Source organism: Sceloporus occidentalis, unplaced genomic scaffold (assembly GCF_023333645.1).
Source record: "Sceloporus occidentalis isolate IW3139 unplaced genomic scaffold, rSceOcc1.0.p SCAF_68, whole genome shotgun sequence".
Classification (NCBI taxonomy): domain Eukaryota; kingdom Metazoa; phylum Chordata; class Lepidosauria; order Squamata; family Phrynosomatidae; genus Sceloporus; species Sceloporus occidentalis.
Genome location: NW_028317048.1, coordinates 1,486,457 through 1,510,089, shown reverse-complemented (window position 1 = coordinate 1,510,089; position 23,633 = coordinate 1,486,457). Strand labels below are relative to the sequence as shown.

Genomic DNA, 23,633 nt, shown 5'->3' with positions numbered 1-23,633 from the left:
ACAAAGGCAATGCTTGTCTCTGATCACTGCCTCTCTTGTTATAACTGTGATCGTGATCTGGAGACAGACAGGCAACAGTAAGAAAACCGTGTTTCCGTAGGCCTCATGCCTCAGGTTTATTATAACTCCCCCCCCCGCAAAAAAACTTTACCCTAAGGAGTTAAAATGTTATATTTAATTGTTTTTAGTCAGTGTGGTAGGTGATTAGTTGGTGGGGAATTTGTTAGGTTAGGGTCCTTAGGCAGGGGTTAAAAATAAAAACTTAATGTAGGAATATAAAGTGGTGTCCAAATAGAATTTATCAAGTATATTTCTGGAATTTTTCCCCTATACTAGCTGTCGATGTATATACCTGTAATACTGTGAACAGAATTTTTTGCCTTTTTTAAAGCCCCCTTTTTAAAATTGTATTCATTACATGTAATGTCTTATGCATACATAGTTTCAAAAGAAAGATCTACTTGTCCTGAAAAAAAAAATCAATTAGGAATTTGTGTGGGTACACTAAATGAGAAACAGGGAAATTATGGTTGAAAAAAGGCATAGTAAATACATGAAAATTACTCTGGACCTGTAGTGTAAAATAGCCCTTAAAGGTTTAAGTGTTGCTATAGCCACAAATATGACGGACAGAATACAAATTGGTGGCTGCATCGCACGGAAGGTTAGTACATGAAAATCCTGCTATAATGTGAAGTTTCGGTAGTCAATAGTAAAAACTTAAAAACTATTTGTAAAAACATAAAAGAGGCACACAAAACAGGGTCCGAAGAAGGCATAATAATTAACCCCTTTGTGACAGTGGCCGGTGCTCAGGTTTAGCTGTAATCATGCTCCCTATCTCTCACACCATCTACCCCCTCTCCCCTTCTTACACTATCTACCCCCTCTAACACTTTCTTACTATCTACCCCCTCCCTACCCTCCCTTCTCACACTATCTACCCCCTCCCTACCCTACCTTCTCACACCATCTACCCTCTCCCTACCCCCCTTCTCACTAGCTACCCTCTCCCTATCATCCCCTTCTCACTAGCTACCCTCTCCCTACCGCCCCCTTCACAGTAGCTACCCTCTCCCTACCCCCTCTTCTCACCAGCTACCCTGTCTCTACCCCTCCTTCTCACTAGCTACCCTCTGCCTACCCCCCCTTCTCACTGTCTACCCCAGGGGTGTCCAAGTTTTTTCTGCAGTGGGCCACTTCATCAGAATTGTATACTTGTGCGGGCCGCACTCATTTTTCACTGTGAGAAAATATGGGCTTTAATAAAATATGCAGATTAAAATAAAGTAAATAACACTACACCAGCACAGACGGGGGTTCTTTACAGTAAGAGCGGTGAGATTATGGAACTCTCTGCCAGAGGAAGTGGTGATGGTAAACTCAATAAAAGAGTTCAAAAGGAGCCTGGACGTGTTTCTTGAAAGCAATAATATTACAAGTTATGGATATTAGATTAATAGGGACAGAAAGTTGATCCAGGGATTTATTCTGATTGCCATATTTGGAGTCGGGAAGGAATTTTCCCCCTGGTATGGGGCAATTGGCATCTGCTTCATAAGGGTTTTTTGCCTTCCTCTGGATTAACACAGTAGGGACACAATATGTATATAGGTTGAACTTGATGGACTTTGGTCTTTTTTCAACCTTATGAACTATGTTACTATGTTACAAAACCTTTACTTTTCCTCTCACTGATTTCTGGGCCTAGAAAGTTTTGTGACTACAAATTCAGGACTCAGGATAATTAAAAATGAAATAGTTCTATTTATTCTAGGGATGCACTAAAATGAAAATTCTGGACCAAAACATTCACGGTTCACTTAGCCAAAACCGAAAATGACCCCCCACCTTTGAAAATAATAATATAAACTCAAATTTTTTTTTTATAAAAGTAGGTAACACACCACAACTGGACAAAAAAAATAGCAATATGACTTGGCTGTTAGCAATCACACTCCTATCATACCCAGGCAGCCAGTACATGCTGGTACAGGGTGGCTGTAAGTGATGTGCAGACCCCATATTGCTGGCAGCATCAATACACAAGGGGGGCAGCTAGCTAGGTTTCAGCATGTACTGGCTGACTTGGCATGATAGGAGTGTGATTGCTAACAGCTAACAGCAATCACAGTCCCATCATGCCTAGGTTCCAGCACTTACACATCCAACCAGTGAATGCTGGAACCTAGACATGATGGGACTGTGATTGCTGTTAGCAATCACACTCCTATCGTGCCAAGTCAGCCAGTACATGCTGGTAAAGGGTGGCTGTAAGTGGTGTGCAGACCCCATACTGCTGGCAGCATCAATACACAAGGGGGGGCAGCTAGCTAGGTTTCAGCATCTACTGGCTGACTTGGCATGATAGGAGCGTGATTGCTAACAGCAATCACAGTCCCATCATGCCTAGGTTCCAGCACTTACACATCCATGCTATCACACACACACTCATTCATATACTCATTCATTCACAGATTCATTCCCTCAATCACGCATACTCATTCAAACACCCTCCCCACCCCCTTACCTGCACTGCAGCTCCTCGATGCTGCTCACAGACTTCAGCAGGGGGCGCGGCGTCCCTCTGCATTCTCTGGTACTGCCAGAGGAAGCAGGATGTGATGTGATGTCACGTGAACTCTGTTGGGTTCCGCTTCCTCTGTGCAGTACAGAAGACCCTCCCACAGGTAAGTAGCAGGGCTCGAGGTGCAGACCGCGTAAGATCGGTGGCCCTGGCTGCCGATCTTACGCGGGCCGCACCTCGAGGTCTTGCGGGCCGCATTTGCGGCGTTTCTATTGGGGGGGGGTCCTACGGCCCTGGGGGGGATTTCTTCATTATCGGTCCCCCCCGCATGAGATACTGGGGGGGATCTGTCCCCCCCGGTTCCTACGCCCATGGCTGTAATTTCTCAATTGATGTATCCACACAGGTTATATTTTTTTTCAGGACAAGAGGGGCTTTCTTTAGATGCCATTATTTTGATTGTATCATATTAGACAATCATACATATTTTTTTTTTTTTAAAAAGTATAAAATATGGTGAAAAATTTATAAAAGCTAATGAAAACTACTGAATAGGTTCTACTATTTGTCCCGAGTTTAGAAATACCCAATGTTTTTATGTTTTTTGGGGTTTTTTTTGCAAGTTATTGGGCAATAAGCACAAGCAGCATTTTGCTATTTCGAAACCATTTCTTTTTTCAAATCTGGTCATTCTGCCCCCATGTGCTACTTGGGACATCTTTGAAACCGGCCAATGCAATTAACCCCATTAAATCATATATTTTTGAATCTAGAAACCCCAGGGTATTTCAAATGCTAGTATTTTAACTCTTTCCATGCACTAGTTCTACTACCAGTCTTTGTCAAACTTTGCAGGGGGAGCCCAGAGTTCTCAGGAGGGTCTGGAGAGACCCTCTTGGAAACGTATTTGTTTAAAGGACGCCAACATCTTGTGAGAAGCAAAATCTCCCGCAGTGGCGCTTGTGACAGCTCTCAATTGTCGTGGAGGGGTTAAAATGTAAGCACAAAAATGTACTCTGGGTGATCGTGCAGGTACCTTATTGTGTGGTGGTAGAATTTCAGAAGATTGGAGATTTTGTACAGCAAAACAGCGCCTGGCTCTGCGATGATCACTTGCTCAATGCGAACCTGTGAAGGAAACCAACACCAAAGAAATTACAGAAACAAGCAGAATAAAAACTTGTTAAATGGGACTTTCAGTTGCCATATATGTCAATATTTAAAATAAGACACAGATGCCAGCAATCTAGTCAACAAGCTCGTGACCACTAACAGTTGCGTGCTGGTGTGTGTATGAATGTGTGTGTGTGTGTACATATGCACATAATCCCCTGCCTCCTTGCTTTAACCAATGTGACAAATGTATAGATCTACATATAAAGAATGAGACACAAAGTAGTTATGGCTAACAGTGCTTTTGGGGGTACTTTAATAAACTAAATTAACTGACCAGCACTGAAAGCCTTTTAGAGCCAGATAAAAAAAAAAAATTGGGACAAAATGGTTTGATGGTAAACAAATTATATGTTTATATTGAAATTACAATGTTTCAAATAACGGTTCTGGAGCGTGCGCTATCAATATGTGCTTTTGCTTTTCAAAAGATCATTGATCTTGTCACACCACTTGTAGGGATTCATGTTTCAACAAAATGAAGACACTTAAAATAGAGACTGTTATAGGTTTTACCATAAATAAATCAATGTGTTGAAACTTCCTACAGCTTGTGCTTTTGACAATCAATGTACTTTTGGGGTTTTACATTTAACCTGCTTATTGTAAAGCGCTACGGAAACTGCTGGCGCTATATAAATAAATGTAACAGCACCAGCCAAGGTAGTTACCAACAAAGTTGCGACTGCAACAGTACGGTAGAGGATATCTTTCAGGTGTTTCATTGTACAGACATCAAATCCTGGAGAAAACCTTTACTCACATTCAGAACTGCAAATCCTGCTGTTTGCTGTTTTTAAAAGCAGGATTCACAATTGCCTTTTCCCCGACACCAGATGCAATTTAATCTCTGGTTCACATACATATGCATTTGTTCTAAATGAACAATGGGGTTTATTTACTAAATGGGGAGTTGTGGTTTCAGCTCCCTCACTTCACTATTCATTATGGCCCTGCATAATGCATAATTCAATGTGCAAGGAAACCGAAGAAATCTCACTGATTTAATTATACTGGCCAGCTAAGCTATTCCCTTAGGATAAGCTTATTAGGATGGGCCTTTATAATGTATAATGATGTATAATCCTGGTATCTCATTATAAACGAGTCTCTCATCATAGTCCGAGATCAGCTCCTTTCTCAAATGTCTGAGATAGACATTCAGAATGATAGTTGAAGAGGAGACCTCTATATTTCGGAAAGGAAAGCCAACTGAAATACCTTGTTCAGGTGATATGTTTTTACTAGGGCTGCAACTAACGATTATTTTAATAATCGATTAGTTGGCCGATTATTTTTTCGATTAATCGATTAATCGGATAAAAAAACAATATGCAAATTTTTTGTTTATTTAAAATTTAATGAACTGGATGTTAAAAAACAACTTAAAATTTACATTAACATTCTTATTTTGTTATGATGTAATAAAAAAACAATATGTTCAAAGTACAAAAACCCAAACACAATATTTATGAAACAAAATAACCCCAAACATTCTGAAAAGAGGTGGACTATTACTGTTCAAGAAACTTTGCCACAGCCCTGGCACTTTGCACCCAGCACTTTGCACCCAGCACTTTGCACCCAGCACTTTGCCCCACCCCTGGCACTTTGCACCCAGCACTTTGCACCCGGCCCTGGCACTTTGCACCCAGCACTTTGCCCCAGCCCTGGCACTTTGCACCCAGCACTTTGCACCCAGCCCTGGCACTTTGCACCCGGCACTTTGCACCCGGCACTTTGCACCCGGCACTTTGCACCCGGCCCTGGCACTTTGCACCCGGCACTTTGCACCCAGCACTTTGCACCCGGCCCTGGCACTTTGCACCCAGCACTTTGCCCCAGCCCTGGTACTTTGCACCCAGCACTTTGCACCCAGCCCTGGCACTTTGCACCCAGCACTTTGCACCCGGCACTTTGCACCCAGCACTTTGCCCCAGCCCTGGCACTTTGCACCCAGCACTTTGCCCCAGCCCTGGCACTTTGCACCCAGAACTTTGCACCCTGGCACTTTGCACCCGGCACTTTGCACCCAGCACCCGGCACTTTGCACCCAGCACTTTGCCCCAGCCCTGGCACTTTGCACCCAGAACTTTGCACCCTGGCACTTTGCACCCAGCCCTGGCACTTTGCACCCAGCACTTTGCACTGTGCCCCTGCACCCAGTCTCCAACTCTGCCCTGCACCCAGCCCTGCCCCCACATTCTGCCCTGCCCCCACACTCACACCCTGCACCCACTCTGCCCTGCACCCACACTCACACCCTGCACCCACTCTGCCCTGCACCCACACTCACACCCTGCACCCACTCTGCCCTGCACCCAGTCTCCAACTCTGCCCTGCACCCAGTCTCCAACTCTGCCCTGCACCCAGTCTCCTGCCCTGCCCCCACACTCACACCCTGCCCTGCATCCCCACCCCCACTCTGCCCTGCATCCCCTGAAACCCCACCCCCACCCCCGCGAACCGCTCTGTGCGAACGGAGCCACACGCAACTAAAAGAAGGCGGAGAGTGCAGCGGAAGCGGGGAACGCTCGCGGAGGTAAGTAAAAGGAGCCGAGTGCTCCAACAACGAATCGATCACTCGATTAATTGATAACAGAAATCGTCGACAACGATTTCCGTTATCGATTATTATCGATTTTATCGATTCGTTGTTTCAGCCCTAGTTTTTACACTTGGTTACTCCCCTGCCTGTACAGAAAAGCCTAGTTCTTTAGATGAGCCCCTAAGGGTCAATCAACCTCTTTAGTCTACAACTGGGAACCAAATGAAAGCATCAAGAATTACAAGGTTCATCACATCACCAAAAACCAATGGTTTTTATCCAGCTCAGAAGGAAAGGTCAAGATGTTACGACTTATGAGCTAACCACATAATGAAGCATTATCAGCTTCAAGTAATCATATCTACGATAGGTCCGCTTTCGCACTCTGTTTACAGTAGTAACAGTTAGGGAACCTTGAAAGACTGATTATGATTGCATGTGTTCTTGACTCGTACAAATCATAAATAAAATGTTGATAGCATTAGAACGTTTCTCTAGTATCTTCTAGGAATTCAAATGAAAACATCTGAAACGGGACCTTTTTTTTCCCATACAAGGGATTGTATACAGATTGTGTACTACAGAATAAATTCCGTATGTGCAGGTTTAGTGGGATTAAAAATGAACAAACCGTGTCACTTTCCCACCATGTATTGTAATCCTTTCTTAAATACCCCGTAACTATTACTTGGGCCTAAAGCTTAATCTGTCCATACACTGGGCCATATTTACCATTGTGGCTAGTAACGGCTAGTGGTCCGCTGACAGCAAAAGACAGAACGCTACTAGAGGTCTTCTCAGCAGTGGGGAAAAAGGCCATGATGGCGCCATGGTTAAGTCATCCTCCCCGAATGTTGGTTATGATGCTCTCCAGAATGCAATTTATTTTCCACATGGACTAGATTGAAACATCTCTCCATAAAGGAAGGCAAGATCCATTTTTTAACAAATGCCCCACCTATATTGCATCATTCGATCCCACCATCAGACATTTCGTAATGCGGGTTGGTATTTGTTGTTACCCACCCTCACGCCTTTTAGGGGATTTTCTGATTCTGCTCTACAGGGTTGCAACAGGCTAACTGAATTGTGGGGTGTGAGGCCAGGCGAGTGTCTGGCTTAGGGTATTCAATGGCATAATTTGTCACGAAATGCTTTGACAGCTAGCAGTAATACTTTGAAACCTTCATGTAACGTACGTTTTGCAAGAACTGTCCTCTTTTGGAAATAAAGTTTAAAAAAACAAAAACAATTTAAGAACCACTGTAACATGTATACAAAATAGACTACCCATAATCCCTCATGAATATAAAGAAAAGAAAATACACCTCGCATATCAAATGTAAAGCAGATCCTACATTTCATCGTTCAGTACAGCGCAGTAATACACATTTCTGACCCTGACCTACAGAGCCCTTAACAACTCAGACTTTCTCCCTTACATACAACGTTTTCTAACACTCTCAGCCAGCATCCTAATCAAGCCATCTCAACAACCTCAGTAGACTCATCCCTTTCCAAGCAGTCCTACTGTTTCACTTGCCCCTCAACCACAGACTAGATTGTAAGCTCACAAGAGCAGGGCCCTCTTCTTCTTTTGTACCAGTCTGTTATTGCGTGTGATTTTAAATTGTTTTACCGATACTGCTGTAACAGCGCTATGGAATCTGCTGGCGCTATATAAATAAATGCAATATGTACAGTTAAGTTATTTCTTCCCAGGTGTTAAGTTGTTGATAGGTTCAGGCAGCGTATGTAAGGGTGCGTAAAGAGAAGTTAGATAGCCTCAACACAGAAATTAGGTCTGCTTTGAAACAAAATAACACCTAAAGAATTTCATTATTTGAAAAATAGAAAAGTACGAGTTATTAGCTGTCTTTGAGAAATGAATTGTGTTCTAAGAAATATGAAAGCGACACTTCCGTTTGATTAGTCAGATAATTAAAACAATATTACAATAAAATATTCTGTTCTTCCAGAGCAGGCACAGTTACTTCTTTTGATAACAGAGCATGTGTGCAGGGAGCCGGGGCTGGCACATAAAATTGTACTGCATGTGTTTAAAGTTATACAGAAGAATTAAAACAAAAGAAGAATTAAAGAAAAATTAGTTATTGTTTTTAACCTTTAGTGGTCTGCAGACACCCTCTGTGATGTGGCCGACTACCTCCTGGATATTGTCTTCAACCCCTGTCAACAAACACACAGTGACATCTCTTTCAGAACATCCTGATGGATCATGGATTAAATATTGCGTCTTCTATACTGGTAAAGGTCGTCGGGTTTATTTACCCTGGAACCTTACGTTTATTTAACCCTATAAACGACATATGCAAAATGGCGTCGCAAATAAAGATACAGAAGCATTCATAGTTTCTGCATGTGAGATACATATACTATACAATTATATATTTATGCAGATGTTAATATACTTTTATGCGTATATGTCGTCATGAAAATATGCAGTAAATCACGTTTAGATACCTGGATCTCCAAACTTTGGCTGAGAGTTTAAAATCTACATAACTTAAAATAGCTAGTACTGGATACCAATAGCTAATCGGCAAAGGTTCTTGCATGTACGGGGTACGGACAGAGATTAAATACATGGCTGACTAATTGGAACGACGTAGAGGATGGAAAACAATCGCTGTACTCAATAACTATTAGGCAACATATGTAGAAACGTGTGGCTCAGTACACTATCACCCTACCTCTGATGTCTTGTAACCACACATTCAGCTTGAACTTTTAGGGAGTCAATTTCTTGGAGTATCTTAATCAGATGCTGTAATTTAAGGTAGTCAAATCTGGTAAAACAGGGAATAGTCTGCATTTGTGAATCCAAGACCTATCCAAGCTCATGTAATACCATGCACCAGGGTATAAAGGGGTAAATGATTCACCAACCACTGGACGTGTACATTCTTCATTTTGGATATTTCATGCTGACTTAATAATCAAATCCATTTACTGCAAATTCCATCATGGGAACTCGCTGATAACCCTGGAATATTATTTAGACGGGGTGAGATATTTTATACTATATTTGCATAACACAAAAAAAAATCTGTTTTCCAAATATCTTAAATTCTTTGGTTTTATCTACCGCCACTATTGATTATTATGGGCAGAAGCGTTATACAGGAACACACAGCTAGCATCACTGGAGGTTTTGTCTACAAGAAATCCATCAGACAGGCAGAAACTCATTTGTGTGAATAGAGATTTTTAATTGAATGGGACACAGATCCCCTTAAAACATCTAATGATAGTTCTTAGGAATGGTTATAAAAAATAGCACTACTTTTGGCCTACCTTGAATGTTTACAAGTTTCAAAAGTGCTTCCAGGTGCTCCTTCTCAGACGCAGTAGCTTGATGCAACCAGGCCAGCATATCTCCAACATACCTTTACATAAGAACGAAACACACTTAGAATTAAAAAGTTCCTTATAACTAAGAAACATATGAAATGTACTTCAGTGCATACAGCTGCATGGTGTCTTTGTGGTGTTGCTTTTGCAAATGCTTGGAGGGGGGATTCAGCGCAATACCCCATTTGCACCTTTTCCCACCGCCCAGCTGAACACATCGCCTGGCACGTAATATACTTACCTACAGTGAGCTCCAAGGCTGGCTCGGCTGCTCGGACCCCCATGCACGTGCGTGGCTAGCACTCCAATCGATTGATTTTAGAGCTTTCCTTCCAGCAGCCAACCAACAGCAAGGAATTTCAGACCATGAAAGAAGGGGGCAGCTGCAGCCACAGGGCTGCAACTTCTAGGTCAGGTGTTTTATTTAGTTATGAAAAATGCATTTTAAAGAACTCTAGTAGTTTATTGTGTGTTCTTGTTTAATGGGAGTGTCAGGGACACAGTAGAAGCATATTAAAAGGTGCTCTTCCACTTAAACAATTTTAATCTATTTTAATGAAATGGACCTTAGCAGTCCTGTTATTTTAATTTTTCTTCTGACGGTTTACTCTGTGCTATGCAAATCAACAAATAATAAATCAGATAAAACAATACTGGAATGTTGTTTCCAATCTTGCTGCTATGGACTCTTGGACTTTATTTGTAGTTTGTGTAAGAAACACACCAAGATATTTCTGTACATGTGGTTCAGACTGTGAATACAGAATGCCAAATAACAAAAAATCTACCAATCCATCATTCTGTACAAAACCTTAGCAAATGCAAGTAAAGTTTGTTAAGGGACACCCCAGCCATCATAACCACTTCTGCATGATCCTTCGCCGATATGCCCAGAAAGGACTCTGATTGAATTCAGGTGATTTAAAGAGTGGAGACGGGACCACAGAGGGGACCGTATTCTGCAGCTCTGGAGTTGCAACTTCTCCTAAGGTTAAACCACTTTATTATTTTTTTACTAAAAATAAGGTTTAATGGGTGGATTTTAAAGTACTTTAATATGCATTCTTTGTTGGCGGGGCTGCATGGGACAGACCCCTTTAATGTTCGCAAAAGCTGTGATCTATGCGCCCTAATTCAAACTAGCCCTGAGCAAACAGGCCTCATGAATTTCAGTTTATTTTCTATAGTGCATTATTGCCATCTCAAGACTTCACATCGAGGTACAAAACCTGGGGCAGACTGAAAGAACTGCTGCTGGACATAAATCAACATTTTCAGAATAGTATTTTTCTAGAGCTGGGGTAACAAAGCTTTAAGCAAACAAAGAAAATCTATTTCCAACATTATATGGATATGTATATGTAAACATAAATGAGTACATTATATTAATTACCTATACACATAGGAGAATATTATATTAATTGCCCATATACTGCTAAATACACTGATGTTCAGGGCTAACCGACCAATCCATGCTTCATCTACGGAGTGTGTTAGTGAAGCTCTCCTTCACCAGGTCACCCAGTCAGTTTCTTCCTTCTCTGAGCAGGACAGCTCTGTGTGATCACACCCACTCCTTGCCCCGCCCACTTCCCCTCTGCTCACCCAATACCCTCACTGTAAAGGGGTTATCCCTGCCCTCCCACATGAAGCCACTCCCACAGAAGCGCAAGATGCTACCCTGGGAAGTTCCCAAGTATGCTACTCATTATCTGAACAGTCAGGATAACGTAGATGACATTCCATTTAACGTGAGAGATAACCCATAAAACATAACCATATGGGTGAACACGTGTATTCTTACAGATAAATGTTTATTTCAGTATTCTTGAAGAATAAATATAGAAAAAGGCCATGCTTTACCTTAAAGGGTCATGAGAATGCATTTCTATAGGTCGAGGGGTACCACCTGGCCCACCTCTTGTGAGTGCATCAATAAACCCACGGACTACTGCGCTCCTTCGGGCTGTACCAAATTCATCCAGGGTGTATCTGAAAAATAACACAATTTTGTTCAAATTTTACAGATTTTTTTTTCTTGGGGTGATGTTACTTCAATTGCCTTTACGTGTATCACACTGTGATTTCCATTTATTTAACTATACACTGATCTATTGGTTTTATATTTTGAATAAAAGCATTACGTTTAAACGGCCTTGTGAAGCTTTTAGCTAAAATCATGAAATCTGCTATGAAAACAAAAGTTTGCTGCATACTGACATATCAATTTAACAGGTTGCATTAACTGATTTTCAGTTACTGTGTTTTGGATTTTATTAGGGAAATACCATATTTGCTCGATTATAAGACGACCCTGATTATAAGCCGACCCCCCAAAATCTGAATATTAACTTAGGAAAAAAAGAAAAAGCCTGAATATAAGACGACCCTAAAGGAAAAAAGTTTTACCAGTAAATGTTAATTCATGTAAACTATTTTTTTAAATAAAAGCTATGATTGAGAAAAATATTTTTTTTGTTTTTATTTCCTTGTATTTTCCAACCTGCCCCCCAGTTACGCACATCTGCCCCCAGGCTTGCCACACCAATATGGCACTGTGGCCCATGATATGCCTTTTAACCCTCTATATGCCACTGTGCCCCATGGTATGCCTTTTGACCCCCTATGTGCCACTCTGCCTCCAGAAATGCCTTATACCCCTATATCCCATTCTGGCATTTAGGGGGTTAAAATGCATATTATGGGGCAGAGTGGCATATAGGGAGGTATAAGGCATTCCAGGAGGCAGAGTGGCATTAAGGGAGTTAAAAGGCATTGTATAGAGCACTCTGCCTCCAGAAATGCCTTATACCCCTATATGCCACTCTGGCATTTAGGGGGTTAAAAGGCATATTATGGGGCAGAGTGGCATATAGGGAGGTATAAGGCATTTCAGGAGGCAGAGCGCTCTATTAAATGCCCCCTTAACGCCACTCTGCCTCCTGAAATGCCTTATACCTCCCTATATGCCACTCTGCCCCATAATATGCCTTTTAACCCCCTAAGTGCCAGAGTGGCATATAGGGGTAAAAGGCATTCCAGAAATGCCCTATGCCCCCATTTAACACACACACACTCTCTCTCTCTCTCTCTTACCGGTGCTTCCAATTTCCTGCAGTATTGACGGGGCAGCGGGTTGACGTCTCCTTCCGCTGCAGCCGGAAGGAGGTGGAGTTGGCAGCGGGGGTTTGTCTGCGTCCGTCGCGCATACCTTCCCCGGCTGTCAGAGATCAAAGTTCCCGGCACCGGTGCGGGGAACTCTGATCTCTGACAGTCGGGGAAGGTATCCGGGATGGACGCAGACAAACCCCCGCTGCCAACTCCACCTCCTTCCGGCTGCAGCGGACGTTGTCTACGCGGATCGCGTAGACGTCAACCCGCTCCCCCGGCAATACAGCAGGAAGCACCGGTAAGTGTGTGTATGTGTGTGTGTGTGGGAGGGGAGACAGGAGGATCCAGGTCCCCTGCAGCGGTGCGGGGGATCTGGATCTTAGTCTCATAATCAGACCTCTATTTGAGGTCTGATTAGAAGACGACCCTGATTAGAAGCATTTTCTCTGAAAAAAACCTCGTCTTATAATCGAGCAAATACGGTATGTGTAAAAACACAAAAAAAACAACTAAATCCATTTTGCACAGTCACAACATAACAAGCAGAATTGCTCTCATCATGTTTGACATAAAACAACCTATTGTGTTAAATATTTCGAACGATCAAAGGCCACAATTAAACTCCACTTTACACAAGCCATTCCCGTTGCATGTTCACAAATGCCTTCTGTAGATTACGATACGTTTCAATAACCGAAATGAAAGCTATTACGCATAACTATGGGTCACATTGTGGCCAATGTGTATTTTCAGTCTGCTGGAACAAAGAATGTATAGATCATGAATAATTTTCATATTGATGCGATACAGCGTTAAAAGCAATCGAGAGATCTCAAAGTTGTAGTCATACAGACATAACCAAGAATCAAGGTCAATTTAGCTGTTGAAATGCACATAGGTTTATATATTCACTAAATTACTGAGTAGTTAACCACAATTTTCCAAATGTTCGCTATTGATCAAGGAAATCCATTGCACTTAAAGGTGTTGTTCCATTAAGCCAAACCATTAATTGCATTGTCTAGTATGCCAAGCCAAGAAACCTTATAATCTATCATTTTATTCTTTCTCCTTATGATAAAACGACACAGAAACTTTAGGAACTTTCTCAGTTTCTATTTCAACAACCAATCACTGCCTGCTCTTTGTGTCACATAAACATTAAGTGTTCTAGGCAAAATGTTTGTATTGCATTTAGCAATACTATATATGAAGCTTCTAATGCTATACATATATATATATATATATATATATATATATATATATATATATATATATATATATATATATATATATATATATATTGAATTCAGTAGATTAGGCAAAGAGGCACCTTCCATGAAAGGGTGAAAAGAACGAAAAGGTTGTCCACAGACCCCATCTTCTGCTTCAAGAAAATATTAGGTGCTCTTTAATTTAATTAACGGACTAGTCCTTAAGCTCCAGGGTAAGCTTGTCTATTTGCCCATACACAATAAAAATTTGGACAAAACAGGCACAAAGTAGTCCAATGTAAGGATCCAATAAACAGGGACATTCCAACTGTTTTTTGGTTTTTTTTTTCTCTAAAAACACGTTTAAAAAAACAAAACAAAAAACGCCTACATGTTCTAAATGGGAAGCAATCATCATGGGAACATTAAGTGTCTGCTTAACGAGAATTTAAAGGTCTGTGCTTATTGCCGAGCATCTTCATAGAGACCAACGGTCATCATGTGATTATTTATCTCTGCCATTTCTCCAGACCTATTCTATTATTTACCACAAAGTATGAACCCACAACTCAAGCCCAAGTTCTCAGAAGGGAGGAACCTTGTGAACACAAAACACAGAAACCAACAGAACATTGTATGCAAACTGACAATCTGGAAACAAACAGCAAAGCATAATACATAATAGAGAATACAAATAATGTGTCTCTTCACTTAATTCCTGTAACTCTCACTAATTTCCAAAATGTACACTTTGTATTATTATGGTGTGATATGAAAAAGTACAAATATCTATAGAAAGGACAGAAGAATTTTGTCCAATCGAGTCTGCACAAAACATCACATTTATCTCCATGTTTTGCTTTGGCTTCAGTGAGAACCAAGTTCTACGCTTTTCCCATTACATGGTGTAAACGAAGGACGGACCAGAAAGTTTAAGTTTAAAGACCCATAGATCATTTTTTGCTGAGATAGCGAAACGTTGTCACTGCAACGTTGTGAGAAAGCCGGGATTGTTTGTGTTTCGTTTATTGCCAACTCTCACGGATGCCCTGCGCATAATAATAGAGTCCAACCTGAATGAAGACAAACGCTTAATAGATACAGAAATAGATTTGTGATAATTAGACCACGTGTTGACATCCAAAATTAAAACATACAATTTATACTGTAATTTATACAGTGTGGCGGTGGGTCTCATGTAAGTGCAATCCTTATAAGCAAACATGGTCAAAGATCCTCAGTTGTATAAACCAGGAATTAGTCAACTTAGATGCAATTCCTGGAAAATTCAGACCCAAAAAAAAGGCTTGCCGCCAAGCCGGATGATCCAGTGATAGTAGGACCAAAACATAGGTGGGAGATAAAACAGTCAGTGCACCTTCTAACATAGAAAACATACTCCCAAAAAGCTACTACATTGCCCTTTATAATGAACTCAAGTTTTTTGAGTCACTCAAGTGATTCCAAGTAAAAACAAACAGTTTCTGGTAGAGGATTAACATTTTCAAATCAATGCAGCCCAGAAGGTAACCATCCCCCACAGGTCCAATCTTGACAGGATTGAGGTAAACCCTACTCACTCTTCATTTGTTACCCCATATATTATCAAGATCACAAAAGAGCTGATGCAACTCCTATGGTGGCCCTAGTCTTTATGGATGGTCTCACCATTTTTTACCCAGTCTTCAAACTTTGACAGCTGGCTATAGTTGAATATTATAATTCTGGTTTCTTGCAAACATACCAGCTGGTCAGATGACACACAAACATGTATAAGTTAGATAACTATGCATGCTTACTTTTACTTTGTGTGTCTTCTTGCAGTGTGTGTGTGTAAATGAGGTGAACAGAGTGGCAATCCCTTATGATCCCATTAAGATTATCTGTAGTCAAACATTACACAGCTGTACGGTAATCACCCAAAACATCACAAATATCTGGTGTATGACAAATGCAGGTTTAGGATTATGCAACACATGGACAAAAGTATTGGGACACCTGACCATTACACCAACAGGTACTTTTGTGACATTGCTAAATACATATATATTAATCTTTAGGCACCCCCTGTGCTGCTATAATAGCTTCCACTCTTCTGGGAAGGCTTTCCACGAGATTTTGCAGTGTTTCTGTGGGATTTTTTGCTCGTTCGTCCAGTAGAGCATTTGTAAGGTCAGGCACTGATGTTGGACGAGAAGGCTTGGCTTGAATCTCCATTCCAGTTCATCCCAAAGGTGTCTGATGGGTTTGAGGTCAGGGCTCTGTGAGAGTCAGTCAAGTTCTTCCACACCAGACTCATCCAAACCATGTCTTTATGGACCTTGCTTTGTGCACTGGGGCGCAGTTATGTTAGAATAGGAAAGGGCCTTCCCCAAAATGGTATGCTGAACCATTAAGATATCCCTTCACTGGAAGTAAGGGGTTGAGCCCTGAAAAACAGTCCCATATTATTTTCTCTCCTCCGCTAAACTGTACAGTTGACAGTCAGGCAGGTAACGTTCTCCTGGCATCCACCAAACCCAGACTCGTTCATCAGACTGCCAAACAGAAGCATGATCCGTCACTCCACAGAACACTTTTGTGTTACACCACTCGATCAGACGCTTGGCATTGTACTTGGTGATGCGAGGCTTGCATGCAGCTGCCCGTCCATGAAAACACAGTTTTTGTGCTGATCTTATTGTCAAGGGAATTTTGGAACTCTTCAGGTGTGGAATCAGCAGAGCGTTGGTGACTTTACAGACCATGTGGATCAGCACTCATTGACTCTTCAGAACGACCCATTTTTTCACAAATGTTTGCAAATGCAGACTGCATGGCTCGGTGCTCGATTTTATACACCTGTAGCAATGGGTCTGATTGAAACATCTGAACTCAATAGTTAAGCGGTGTGTCCCAATACTTTTGTCCATATAGTGTAGTTGGAACCAAATACTGATTCAGATTTAGAGACTGGATATTTTTCACTTAAAACGTCAAGACTCGAACAGGCCCCTGAAAAAAAAAGAATTGCCTGCTTCTTTTGGCACAAAGAATTATTACCGAAAGAGAAGTGCACACTAATGTGTTGAGGAAGTGACATCATCAGCAGCAGAGATCCAAGTCCATTTACTATAATTAAACTTATTTTTAATCGATTGCTTAATAAACCGTTTCTACTTACTAAAAGACATAGGGCTGGACTTCTGTGTTCTCTCATTTTAAGTTAACTGAACAGAAAGGAACGGCACACTATGACACAGTGGAGATTTGGACGTTAGGGCTATGTGTACGCTCTTTAGTTAATATACACTGGATACCTAATTTTTTCATTGTTCTTTCCAAGGAAATGTTACTGTGTTTTGCAAACGTAATGTTTTCTGGACTTAACCCTTATAGGTGGAAAAGTGCTATATCCATAATTAGCGGATATCATTTATAAACATTGGTTTTTTTATTAGTATTAATTTAGAAATTACCTCCGTTGTCTTCTTCTGTGCCATATTTGAGCCCTTATTGCCCCATCGCATTTTAAAATGGTGGCTCACCCCAAGTTATCTGGGAAAGTACCTTTACGTACATATAGGAACTATAACAATGTAAACCATCTATACTGCTTTATGTATTTTACATGCTAAACACAGGTAGTGCCCCCAGAAGACTCCTTACAACCCCCTTACAGGGACTGATTCCGATGCTATGTTCACTAAAGGTTCATGGGAAATAAAGGAACATTTGCATAAAATGTCTTGGCTATGCCTTTGGTAGAGGCAGATGTAATATCAGACAAGGAAAATATAAATTTGAATAACTTAAAAATGGAACATAAAATGACAACAATAACTGAAATGGAAAATAATTAGCTGGAATCAATTAGGGTCTTGGACATTTATCAAGATATTTTGATAAAGATCCAAAATCATGAGATCCAATTGATTAAATAAAAAAATAAAAAAAAATACAAAGAAAAAAAATAGACCTGGAACTTGTCTTGAAAACAAGGAAATAAAGTTAAAACTTACAGTCAATGAACATGTATGCAATGAGTAAGCAAGATATATTATCTTGTCTGCTATACATTCATATATTTGCTTTTAAGCTGTTTTCAGGTATTAAAAAAAATACCGCTGTGGATTATTTGTAAAACTTAACACAAGTTTTGCGTAAGTGTATGCTGCTTCCAAGAAATGTTGTGAAAGTTGGGCAATGTGTCCTTGGGCGGTTTTATGTGACTCAAATAACACCAGTAGGTTTAACATTACTGGGGCACGCAAAAAGGAACATAATCTAATTATATTTCTCGAGCCCCACACTTTTTTCTGAATTTGTTTTGGCGTATTTACATTGACACAAAGTTCACTCAACTTTAATTGAAATGAAACGGAAAAGTTCATTGAAAACACGTAATTCAGCATTATCAGCAATTATTATCGCGTTTCATTATACTGTTCTGCTGCTGCCACCTTGTGGTGAGATGTGAGATGAAAAAAATTTGAAAAATACACAAAACTAGATTTTTTCCATATTGTCCTTTTTAAGGGTGAAGTTACTTAATGGCTTCCTGAATAAATGAGAATGAAATCCTATTATTGCTAAAAATGTCTGTCCAGGAACCCTGTAGTAGCTATTTATTGTTTAAATAGCAGATAAGAACCATTCTAGTCTGCCATCTCCCCCCCCCCCCCGATATAAAAACCTCAAAATCGTATTCAGTTGTTGATCTTGCATTCAAGATAGCCTTATGCCTTTGCCGTGTTAGCTACAGGGGAGATCTTTAAACTCCTCAACCGGTCAATTAAGACTATGGAGGCTGTGCACAACAGTCAGGCGCTCCATGTCTTAAAGGCGCCTTTTAAGGCATTGTAGACTCCGACGAGGAAGGGTGGACGGGGGCACTGCTCTAGGTCGAGACTGAGACGAGATGGGCCGAATGGTATCTTATCTTGCAATAAAATTCTGCGTTCCTATGTTAACATGTGGCGTTCCAAGTCTGCTTAATCATATAGCTAATGTATAACTTTTATCACTTATGTATACATTTGAACTGGGAAGGGGAGTGAGACACTTGTTTCAAGGGGTTCGGTTAGAGCTGTGACTGGGGACAAGCCCTTACAATAGCGGTATAATTATTAGTCTATCCTATAATAAAACACAAGGAAGTCAAATATAGCTACAATTTAAACAATTACAAAACTTAGCTTAATGCAGGAATTAAAAAGAATATATGTATAAATGGATAGTTACTTATATAATACAGGCCTGTCCTGCAGGGCGTCCATTGCTTGAGACAAAACTGGAGAAATGTCACAGGATTCTTGGGTCAGTGTCCTGCACTCATCTGTCGTAAAAAAGTAAACATTTTACTATATATATACATACACACATATATATGCACGCACACACATACACACATATATGCACGCACACATACATACATACATATATATATATATGCACGCACACACACATACATACATACATATATATATATATGCACGCACACACACATACATACATATATATGCACGCACACATACATACATACATATATATATATGCACGCACACATACATACATATATATATATGCACGCACACATACATATATATATATGCACGCACACATACATATATATATATGCACGCACACATACATATATATATATGCACGCACACATACATATATATATATGCACGCACACATACATACATATATATATATGCACGCGCACATACATACATATATATATATGCACGCGCACATACATATATATATATGCACGCGCACATACATATATATATATGCACGCGCACATACATATATATATATGCACACGCACATACATATATATATATGCACACGCACATACATATATATATATGCACACGCACATACATATATATATATGCACACGCACATACATATATATATATGCACACGCACATACATATATATATATGCACACGCACATACATATATATATATGCACACGCACATACATATATATATATGCACACGCACATACATATATATATATGCACACGCACATACATATATATATATGCACACGCACATACATATATATATATGCACACGCACATACATATATATATATGCACACGCACATACATATATATATATGCACACGCACATACATATATATATATGCACACGCACATACATATATATATATGCACACGCACATACATATATATATATGCACACGCACATACATATATATATATGCACACGCACATACATATATATATGCACACGCACATACATATATATATATGCACACGCACATACATATATATATATGCACACGCACATACATATATATATATGCACACGCACATACATATATATATATGCACACGCACATACATATATATATATGCACACGCACATACATATATATATATGCACACGCACATACATATATATATATGCACACGCACATACATATATATATATGCACACGCACATACATATATATATATGCACACGCACATACATATATATATATGCACACGCACATACATATATATATATGCACACGCACATACATATATATATATGCACACGCACATACATATATATATATGCACACGCACATACATATATATATATGCACACGCACATACATATATATATATGCACACGCACATACATATATATATATGCACACGCACATACATATATATATATGCACACGCACATACATATATATATATGCACACGCACATACATATATATATATGCACACGCACATACATATATATATATGCACACGCACATACATATATATATATGCACACGCACATACATATATATATATGCACACGCACATACATATATATATATGCACACGCACATACATATATATATATGCACACGCACATACATATATATATATGCACACGCACATACATATATATATATGCACACGCACATACATATATATATATGCACACGCACATACATATATATATATGCACACGCACATACATATATATATATGCACACGCACATACATATATATATATGCACACGCACATACATATATATATATGCACACGCACATACATATATATATATGCACACGCACATACATATATATATATGCACACGCACATACATATATATATATGCACACGCACATACATATATATATATGCACACGCACATACATATATATATATGCACACGCACATACATATATATATATGCACACGCACATACATATATATATATGCACACGCACATACATATATATATATGCACACGCACATACATATATATATATGCACACGCACATACATATATATATATGCACACGCACATACATATATATATATGCACACGCACATACATATATATATATGCACACGCACATACATATATATATATGCACACGCACATACATATATATATATGCACACGCACATACATATATATATATGCACACGCACATACATATATATATATGCACACGCACATACATATATATATATGCACACGCACATACATATATATATATGCACACGCACATACATATATATATATGCACACGCACATACATATATATATATGCACACGCACATACATATATATATATGCACACGCACATACATATATATATATGCACACGCACATACATATATATATATGCACACGCACATACATATATATATATGCACACGCACATACATATATATATATGCACACGCACATACATATATATATATGCACACGCACATACATATATATATATGCACACGCACATACATATATATATATGCACACGCACATACATATATATATATGCACACGCACATACATATATATATATGCACACGCACATACATATATATATATGCACACGCACATACATATATATATATGCACACGCACATACATATATATATATGCACACGCACATACATATATATATATGCACACGCACATACATATATATATATGCACACGCACATACATATATATATATGCACACGCACATACATATATATATATGCACACGCACATACATATATATATATGCACACGCACATACATATATATATATGCACACGCACATACATATATATATATGCACACGCACATACATATATATATATGCACACGCACATACATATATATATATGCACACGCACATACATATATATATATGCACACGCACATACATATATATATATGCACACGCACATACATATATATATATGCACACGCACATACATATATATATATGCACACGCACATACATATATATATATGCACACATACATACATATATATATATGCACACGCACATACATATATATATATGCACACATACATACATATATATATATGCACACATACATACATATATATATATGCACACATACATACATATATATATATGCACACATACATACATATATATATATGCACACATACATACATATATATATATGCACACATACATACATATATATATGCACACATACATATATATATATGCACACATACATACATATATATATATATGCACACATACATACATATATATATATATGCACACATACATACATATATATATGCACACATACATACATATATATATGCACACATACATACATATATATATGCACACATACATACATATATATATGCACACATACATACATATATATATGCACACATACATACATATATATATATATATGCACACATACATACATATATATATATATATGCACACATACATACATATATATATATATGCACACATACATACATATATATATATATGCACACATACATACATATATATATATATGCACACATACATACATATATATATATATGCACACATACATACATATATATATATATGCACACATACATACATATATATATATATGCACACATACATACATATATATATATGCACACATACATACATATATATATATGCACACATACATACATATATATATATGCACACATACATACATATATATATATGCACACATACATACATATATATATATGCACACATACATACATATATATATATGCACACATACATACATATATATATATGCACACATACATACATATATATATATGCACACATACATACATATATATATGCACACATACATACATATATATATATGCACACATACATACATATATATATATGCACACATACATACATATATATATATGCACACATACATACATATATATATATGCACACACACATACATATATATATATGCACACATACATACATATATATATATGCACACACACATACATATATATATATGCACACATACATACATATATATATATGCACACATACATACATATATATATGCACACATACATACATATATATATGCACACATACATACATATATATATGCACACATACATACATATATATATATGCACACATACATACATATATATATATATGCACACACACATACATACATATATATATATGCACACATACATACATACATATATATATGCACACATACATACATATATATATGCACACATACATACATATATATATGCACACATACATACATATATATATGCACACATACATACATATATATATGCACACATACATACATATATATATGCACACATACATACATATATATATATATATATG

At 38.6% G+C, this 23,633-nt stretch overlaps 1 protein-coding gene across 1 annotated transcript in view; it reads right to left on the bottom strand.

Moving 5' to 3' along the window:
- Nucleotides 1-23,633, bottom strand: part of COG6 (component of oligomeric golgi complex 6) — a 65,881-nt gene that overhangs the window by 15,440 nt on the left and 26,808 nt on the right. Inside the window, exons 8-12 of the mRNA XM_089494004.1 lie at nucleotides 19,172-19,265; nucleotides 11,487-11,615; nucleotides 9,567-9,658; nucleotides 8,374-8,438; nucleotides 3,564-3,655 (exon numbers count right to left, since the gene is read on the bottom strand). Of these exons, the coding sequence (XP_089350130.1) occupies nucleotides 3,564-3,655; nucleotides 8,374-8,438; nucleotides 9,567-9,658; nucleotides 11,487-11,615; nucleotides 19,172-19,265 (472 nt within the window). The remainder of the gene's footprint in view (nucleotides 1-3,563; nucleotides 3,656-8,373; nucleotides 8,439-9,566; nucleotides 9,659-11,486; nucleotides 11,616-19,171; nucleotides 19,266-23,633) is intronic.